This window comes from Eriocheir sinensis, chromosome 29 (genome assembly GCF_024679095.1).
Source record: "Eriocheir sinensis breed Jianghai 21 chromosome 29, ASM2467909v1, whole genome shotgun sequence".
In the NCBI taxonomy this organism is placed as follows: Eukaryota; Metazoa; Arthropoda; class Malacostraca; order Decapoda; family Varunidae; genus Eriocheir; species Eriocheir sinensis.
In genome coordinates this window covers 14532945-14542448 of record NC_066537.1, presented here as the reverse complement: position 1 = coordinate 14542448, position 9504 = coordinate 14532945, and the positions used below count along the sequence as shown (strand labels likewise).

The following is a 9504-nucleotide window of genomic DNA, read 5'->3' as shown; positions in this document are numbered from 1 at the left end:
TTATTTTTCTATTATTTTTTCATATATTTATCTTTTTTTTATCATGTTTGTTCATTGCTTTATTTCCCTCGTTTATGTCTTTATTTGCTTCGTCCTTGTTGTAGCAGATGCATATACTTAATTTAGTTCTCGGATTATTTTTTTTTATTATTTTCACTTATTTATTTTTATTATGTTAGTCTGCTTATTGCTTCTTTATTACACATTTATTCTTTTCCTCATTTTGTTATCATTTCAAATGGTTATAGATATGCTTGTTTTGGCTATGATTACTGTTTCTTCTTTCATTTATTTATCTTTATTTCATTTTTTATTAAGAACATACATAAGAACGTAAGGAGTCTGCAAGAGGCCGGGCTAGTCCATATAGGCTACTGCTTTATTTCACTCCTCTATTCCTTTATTTATTTCCCTTATATTGTAGACGCATATGCTTCTTATGGCTCTCGATTACTCATTTGTTTTTAATTTCCACAAAGTTCTCCCTTATTCATTTAGCCTGCTTGTTGATTTGTCTGACTCCTTTATTTTCTTACCTATTTAGTTATTACTGCAAATGAATGAAGTTGTTTTAGCTCTAATCATTAATATATGTTGTTTTTAGTGCATATATTTGTTTCTTAATTCTTTCAGCCTGTTTACTGTTCTATTTGACTCCTTCATTGCTTTACTTCTTCATTGTCACCCTCTCGGATCATTCATTTATTCTCCCTTCACATACTTTTGTTACCCAGCTCACTTACTTACTGCTCCATTCTATTAATTCATCCCTTCATTTATGACTTTTTTTTTATTCCGTGCTCATACTTATATTACCCTTTTTTATTTGCATATTTCTGTTGGTCTGCTCACTTGACTTCTTGTACTTAATTTATTGTTTCATTTATCCATTTATTTTCGTATTACTAGCAGTAACTGGTACTTGCTTTTGTTTAGCTACCAGATAATCAATAGTTGTTGTTTTTTCATTTGTATATATTTTTCTATTCTAGTCGCCTCTTTGTAAGTCATTTTTACGTATGTATATATATTTATTTCCGTACAGCTAGTGAGGTAAGTCAAGGGCAAACGGACTTCTTAACCACACACACACACACACACACACACCTGGAGCTATAACACAGAGGGTCAGTCTGGGATGAAGAGACGTCAGCACACTTCCCTCGGACTCATAAATACACAAGCATCAATTTCAGGTAGGCAGCGGGTATAAAAGGGTTATTTTTCTCCCTTATCAATACTATTCTTGAAGCCACAGACACGTATATGATTTATAACTATGAATACAGCACATATACCGTACTTACTAATCTCTCTCTCTCTCTCTCTCTCTCTCTCTCTCTCTCTCTCTCTCTCTCTCTCTCTCTCTCTCTCTGGCATATCTGTTCACAATTTTATTTGATTATATATGTATTTATTTTTATATTTTGTTATGCTTTGTCGCTAGATATTGAGAGAGAGAGAGAGAGAGAGAGAGAGAGAGAGAGAGAGAGAGAGAGAGAGAGAGAGAGAGAGAGAGAGAGAGAGAGAGAGAGAGAGAGAGAGAAAATACTTACAGAAAAAAGTGTTGCCAAGGTAACTGATACACATTCTTCACTTAAAATAAAAAAAAGGAATATCTTAAAGGGGAAAAAAAAGTATCCATATTACTCATATTTCTTTATTTTTGTTTATTTATCACATTTGTCTTATTTTCATGAACGAAGATGATGCTTAAAATACTCATTACCAGAAGAAAAAAAATCGTAAACAATTCAACAAAACTGTCACGATATAAGTACAAGAAGCTGTTCCTCCGCAAAGCCACTCCCATACCCCCAGGACCTTAGTGAGTTTGGTTTTCACATGAATCCAAAATCATAAGTAGACGACATAAAAATTAAATAGAAGGAAGGGCATTGGTCATGACGTGTGTGTTGGAGAGAGGGCACGGCAACAGAGGGACGAGAAAGTGACAGACAGACTGGGAAATAGCTGATATAAAAAAACTCACGATATAAGTACAAGAAGCTGTTCCTCCGCAGAGCCACTTCCATACCTCCAGGACCTTAGTGAGTTTGGTTTTCATATGAATCCAAAATCATAAGAAGACGACGTAAAAATTAAATAGAAGGAATGGCATTAGTGTGTTGGAGAGAGGCCACGGCAACAGAGGGACGAAAAGGTAAGAGGCAGACTGGGAAGTAGCTGATATAAAATGGCAAAAGGAAAGGAAATTCAACTTATGGTGTGATGAAAAAAATGTTTATATATGGAACGTTTACATTGAGACTGGAAAATAGAGAAAGAAGATATTAAACAATGAATAACTTTTTTTTTTACAGCAGAGGGGTTCAAGGGCGTAAAAAAAAGAAAGAAAACAATAATGAAAAAAAAGCCCGCTACTCAGATGGGAGAGGTTGGGAGAGGCCTATGTGCTACAGTGTAATGATGTAGCCGATGATGATGATGATGATTAACGAATGAATAACCAAATCATGGACGCCCTGCATAAAAAAAAATATAATAAACAGAATTACGAGATAGAAATAAACAAAAAATATTACATAGATGAATAAATGAATACATGAATAAACTAAAAACTCGATCAACGCTTTGCATGTGAAAGTTTAGGAGAGATTACGGCAGAAAAAGAATAATGTAAGTTTAATAATTCTACAATGACAAGAAGTAAGAAAGTAATGGGAAAATAATTATAATGACAGCCTCTCGTGTGTGTGTGTGTGTGTGTGTGTGTGTGTGTGTGTGTGTGTGTGTGTAGGTATCATCCGGCTTTGTGGTGTAATTAATCCGCCTGTGTAACCTTACCGTCTATAAACGTAAGAAAAAAATGAAATTCTAATCAAGGAAAAAACACAACAAAGCAAAAACAAAAGAAAAACTAAAAAAGACATCTCGCAGGTGAAAAAAAAAGACGTAGTAAGAAGGGAAGAAGATAAAATGAAAACTAAGCAAAGAAACACAGAGGATAAGAAGTAAAAAGAGAGAGAGAGAGAGAGAGAGAGAGAGAGAGAGAGAGAGAGAGAGAGAGAGAGAGAATAACATGATCAAATTCCACTGTATTACTTGTATCACGGTGGAAAGAGAATCTGACTGTAGGAAGAAATATACTAATGGAAAAAATAATAAAAAACCAAAAGATATTCGTATGAACTATGATATTAATTCTTCTCTTTTGATTTTGAAAAGAGTGAACACATTGAAAGTTAGGAAAAAAAAAGAGATAAGAGATAGATTATGCAGAGAAGAAATCGAGAAAATATGGAACAAACAAATAAAACAAAAATAAGAAGGAAAGAAAGGATGAAAACATTAGATTATATAAATGACACACGGGAAGACACGAAAGGAAGGAAAGAAAGATAAAAGGAGGGTGGAAAAAAACAGGAAATGTGACAAAATACACAGATAAGGGAGAAAGGAAGGAAAGGAGATAGGGAAAAATAGGAAATGAGACAAAATACACAGATAAGGGAAAAAGGAAGGAATGGAGATAGGAAAAAAATAGGAAATGAGACAAAATACACAGATAAGGGAGAAAGGAAGGAAAGGATATAGGAAAAAAATAGGAAATGAGACAAAATACACAGATAAGGAAAAAAGGAAGGAAAGGAGATAGGAAAAAATAGGAAATGTGACAAAATACACAGATAAGGGAGAAAGGAAGGAAAGGATATAGGAAAAAATAGGAAATGAGACAAAATACACAGATAAGGGAAAAAGGAAGGAAAGGAGATCGGAAAAAATAGGAAATGTGACAAAATACACAGTTAAGGGAGAAAGGAAGGAAAGGATATAGGAAAAAATAGGAAATGAGACAAAATACACAGATAAGGGGAAAAGGAAGGAAAGGAGATAGGAAAAAAATAGGAAATGAGATGAAATACACAGATAAGGGGAAAAGGAAGGAAAGGAGATAGGAAAAAAATAGGAAATGAGATGAAATACACAGAGAAGAAAGAAAGAAAGGAAAGGAGGGAGAAAGCGAATATGAAATGAGGTAAAATACAAATAGAAGCAAGGAAGAAAGGAAGGAAGGAAGGACAGGAGGGAAAAAATTGAAATGAGATAAAATACAAACAGAAGCAAGGAAGGAAGGAAGGAAGGAAGGAAAGGAGGGAAAAAATTGAAATGAGGTAAAATACAAATAGAAGCAAGGAAGGAAGGAAGGAAGGAAGGACAGGAGGGAAAAAAATTGAAATGTGATAAAATACAAATAGAAGCAAGGAAGGAAGGAAGGAAGGAAAGGAAGAAATTGAAATGAGGTAAAATACAAATAGAAGCAAGGAAGGAAGGAAGGAAGGAATCAAAGAAACCAGGTAGATAGAAAGGAGCACGAAAACGAGGAAAAGGAGGGACAAAAAAAAAAATGATAGCTATCGAACACATAACAAAAAAGCAAAAAAACAAAACAAAAAAACACTATAGTAACGAGATAGAGAGGAAGAATAGAAAAACAAAAAAAAAGATGCTTAAATATTTACATCTGAAGGACAAACATACAAAATTATAATCACCACGAGACAAAAGAAAGTTACGTAGGCACATGAACACCAATAACACACTTCACGTAACACATACAGACAAATACAACAAAGATACACGCCCAAATTACATGCGGGCTTTGTTGTTTACCTGTTTGTTTGTCTGATTTCTAGCGGGTGTTTTTTTCCTTTTTTTGTGTGTGTGTAACCCCCCTTAAATGACCTTCCTTACTGTAAAAAAATAAATAAATAAATAAATAAAAATAAAACTCTTGCCATGCCAGACTCTGTTCTCTACACGAGCTTCCCACACACTACAGACAGGTAAGGATATAGACAGAAGATAGAGGTAAGAAAATTAAGAATGAACACAGAGAGTCGTAGATAACTGTTTGGAAGGATGCGTGTCAGAAAGGAAGGCAGGAACAAATGGAGAGAAGAAAAAATAGGAACTGAGAGAACATAAAGAGAAGGAATTAAGGAAGGAAAGGAGGGAGGTTAATACCAGGAAATGAGATAAAATACACAGAAAAGGAAGGAAATATAAAAAAAGGTGAAGAAAGCAAGTAAAGAAAGTACAAGGAGGTAGATAGGAAGAAATACAAGACAAAGTAAAAGATGAAAAAGAAAAGAAAAATGTAGAAAGGAAAGAAATGTAGTTAGATAAAGAATTAAAGAAGGTAGATAAACATTTATATACAAAAATATTTACAGGTCAACCTTAATGCAGTTAGTTAAGTCTAAATAAAATAAATACAGATAATGAAGCATGGACACGGAGATAAGGGAAAAGAGAAGAGTTGGTAGGAAAATGGAGATATTTAGGGAAGAAGTAGAAGATAAAAATGAGGCCAGTAATAATGATAGATAAATATAAAGACTTAAATATTATGCACAGATAGACAAATACCGTATAGATACAGAGAGAGGGGTGACATGTAAGAACTGGAAATAAAAAGAGGTAATTAGGGAAGAAGATGAAGGTTGACAAACAAAAATATGGCCATTAATAAAGACATGTAGATGAGTAGTATCAGTTACATCTATGCATATTATCTACAGACAGACAAACGCAGCACACATACAGAATAGGGGGACAAAGATGGTGATGAAAAAAATGTAATATATATGGAACGTTTACATTGAGACTGGAAAATAGAGAAAGAAGATATTGAGCAATGAATAACGTTGGGAGAGGCCGATACGCTACAGTGTAATGACATAGCCGATGATGATGATGATTATCTAACGGATGAAAAATAAAATCATGGAGGTGAATAACTATAAATGCATAATTTCTTACTTCTTTCTATTAGTTACGGCAGAAAAATAAAACATTGTCTCCTTCATAATTCTCCCATGGCTTCACTGTCTTACTGATGAACTTGATTTTTAGTAGTTCTGAGGGAAAACCAAATCATTACAACCTGCATATATTTTTTTTTCTTCCTATAACTTCACTGAATCGGTCGTTTGTTAATAAATGCTGTTCAGATAAAAATTGAAATCATTATCTCTTCTACGATGCTTCCTTGGTATTGCATCATCGTATCACCTACTCACTTCTTTACATTAGGCTCAAATAGTTACCTGCTGCGTTATAATTCTCTGATGACTTCATTGTGTGACTTACTATTAGCTTTAAAATTTAGTTCAGGCTGAAATACAACAAAACTCATCTGTACCTTTGCGACTTTTCAATATAACGCATTTTAAACCATTTTCTAAAACAATTCCTTAAAATAATTCGGTTCATATTCTTATCCTTTTATAACTATTCTATTTCTGTATGATTTGGCTTTTTTTTTTTTTTTTTTTTTTTTAAATCGGAAACTGCAACCCTTATCTGCAGGTTGTCAGTTTCTGTTCCTCAATCAGCCTCAGAATATGGGTACGTTTCCACATGTTATCATTCCGTGGCTTCATCTTAGGGGGAGCAAAATGCAGGACCTATATATAGTCCCGTTATCAAAGCCAGGGTACGTAAAGGATGCTAAATTTAGACACAATTAATATATACATTATCCATCTCTCTTTGCCTGTGTATCTATTTACCTCTCTCTGGTGTGGTGCATATTTTCTTCACACGATTTCTTTTACTTCCATATTTTCATTCCCTTCTCTTGTATCATTTTACTCATCTATTTTACTTACCTTTTCACCTATCACTTCCAAATTTACTACATCTACATCTACGATCATCACCTACTAATGCTTCTTCAGATGGCCTCTAACACCTCTCCCTCAGACTCCAGACGTCTAGAGTAACACACTCCATTAACACTACTTGAAATGGCCTCTAACACCTCTCCCTCACACTTTATAGCAGCACGAACCACTAACACTACTTCTCGAGATCACTACCCTTTTCTAACGTCTTGTAATAATACTCTACTGGCATTCCTTTATTCAGTTTTTCTTCACCCTCTGTTCTGAGCGTTCCCAGGCATAGGCGAAGAGGAGAAAGGAAGAAAACATGAAAAAGGAAAATAAAGGGAAGGAAAATATTAGCAAAATGTTGAAGATTAAAAAATATTAGCCATTTTCTTTTCTTTCCGTTACATTTGTTTTTCATTGTTGCTTCCTACTCGCCCTTTTGTCTTACTTTCTTCCCTAAACCTCCCTTCTATTCCCTCCCCGTGACTTTCATTTCCTTTTATTCTTGCATCCTTTTCATCCATTTGCTGTATTTTTTTTTCTCTCTTTGCTCCATTCTTCCACTTCTCTTCCAGTGTTTCTTTTATTTATTTCTAGACAATGAATTTTTCTACCTTCTCTTTTTTTTTTATTCAAAGTTTCCATCTTCTTTCCTCCTATGTATTTTTTTTCTACACAGTCTACTTTCTATTTATCTCCTTTACTTTCTTTAGTATTTTTTTATATCATTTATTTTTACATATTTCCTTTCTCTACTTTTTCCCATATCTTTTTTCTTTCTTTATCTATCTATCTATCTATCTTGTAAACCTGTCTTTCCTTTCTAAAATCCTTCTCTGCATCTTTTTCCTTCTATATTAAAATCTTAATTCTGTATAATTCCTGTCTATCTCTCTTCCCTTCTTTTCTGTATCATTTACATATCTCTTCCCTCCTTCCTCCTTTCTATATCTCTTCTTCCCTTCCTTTCCTCTTTCTAGATATCTACTCTTCCTGTTCTCTTTTTTTCTCAGTAGATATATTTATTTTCTATATGATTTTTCTTCTCCTTCCTTCATCTCACTCATTCCGTACCTCTATTTTTTTTCATGTGTGTAAAAAACTGAATATACTCCAATAATATAGTAAGATTTTTCCCACTCTTTTCATCAAAGCTTACCTTTACTTTTTTTTTACCTTTACCTGTTAGTTTATAAAAATAATGTCGTCGAATATTATCAGTTTTTCCCACTTTTCCATCCCTCCTTACTTGTTTTTAGATTTTAGTGTTAGTTTGTGAAGAAGAATATGTTCCCTAAAAATATCCGTTTTTTCTCACTCTTTTCTTTTCTACTCTTTGCATATTGGTGAGTAAAAAATGTGTCTACCATAAATATAGTAAGTTTTCTGACTCTTTTCATACCTCCTAACATTTTCTACTCTTTGCATATTAACGTGAAAAAAAATGTGCTTACCATAAATATAATCAGTTTTTTTTCTCATTCTTTTCAAACCTCCTCACGATTTTTACTTTTTGCATTATAAGTGTGTAAAGAAAAGTGCCTGCCGTTAATACAATCACTTTTTTCCCTTTTCCTTTTATTTTCTATTTTTTTCTATTTTTTTGTCACTTCCATAAATAATCAAATAGAAATGGAAATAGAAGTATAATCACTTTTTTCCCCTTTTCCCTTTCTTATTTTCGTTTTTTTTTTCTATTCTTCTTTTGACACTTAAATAAATAATCAAATAGAAATAAAAATTGAAATAGTCACTTTTTTTCCATTTTCCTTTTCTTGTTTTCGTTTTTTTCATTCTTCTTATTCTTCCTTTGTCACTTCCATTACACTTTATTTGTATATTTATTAATCAATCATGAATCAATCTATTTTTTTTTTCGTCTTTTAATCGATCTCTCTATTCTACACATTTCATTCTTCAAAATTTCCGTTTATCCTGTTTTCTGTTTACCAATGCACTTTATATTTTTATTATATTTCATGTTCGTCTTTTCACATCCTTCCGTCCTTTTACTTTCCCTCCTCTATATGTTTCTTTACACTTAACTTGTCATTTTACTCACGTTCCAGCATTTTTCTATTTTATTTTCGCCTTTTCATCTTTGTTCTTCCCTTTTCACTGTTTTATCTTTTCCCAAACATCTCATTTATCTGTTAATTAATTCTCCAAAATTTTACATTACACTGTCTTTTCATCATTTTCTTTTTCATTTTCACTCCTTTATGTTTTCCTTTATACATTATTTGTCTGTCTATAATTTTTCTTCATTTTTCTATTATAATTTATTTTAGTCCATTGACATGTTTCTATTCTTCTGTTTTAACTCTTCTACATTTTCCTTTAATTTTATATTCTAATTTCTTTTCGTCTCATTCATCTTTCTAGTCTTCCTTTTTAACTTGTAAACGTTTTCCTTTATATATTATTTGTCTATTAATTTTCCTATATTTTTTCAGTTGTATTTTTTTCATGTCTCGGTTTTTCATCTCACTCCTTTACATTTTATTTGTCTGTTTATTAATCACATATATTTCTTTATTTCATTTTATTTTGTTTTCATAACTTTTCCATTTTCCTGTCTTTCATTATTCACTCTTTAACGTTTCCCATTACACCTTAGTCATTTTTTTATGCATTTTACTCTATGTTTGGGTTTTATCACACTTTTGTCTTTTTTTTCATATTCCTATTTCCGTTTCTCGCTCCTCTACGTTTTCCGTCACACCTAACTTTTGTCTACTCATTTTCTATTCGCACAAAGAACACAAAGGAAGCGAATTAAAATATATATGAAAACAGGGAAAATTAAACGACTCATAGGGAGGATAAACATCGATTTTTTGTGGAGGAGGAGGAGGAGGAG

General features: G+C 32.6%; 1 protein-coding gene across 2 annotated transcripts in view; it reads right to left on the bottom strand.

Moving 5' to 3' along the window:
• Positions 1–1567: 1567 nt before the first annotated feature.
• The window catches only part of LOC127005101 (uncharacterized), a 37546-nt gene continuing 29609 nt past the window's right edge, over positions 1568–9504 (bottom strand). For both annotated transcript variants that reach the window (XM_050873661.1, XM_050873660.1), the window contains exon 2: positions 1568–9388. In XM_050873661.1, coding sequence (XP_050729618.1) covers positions 3313–4389 — 1077 coding nt within the window. In that variant the 5' untranslated portion in view covers positions 4390–9388 and the 3' untranslated portion in view covers positions 1568–3312. The remainder of the gene's footprint in view (positions 9389–9504) is intronic.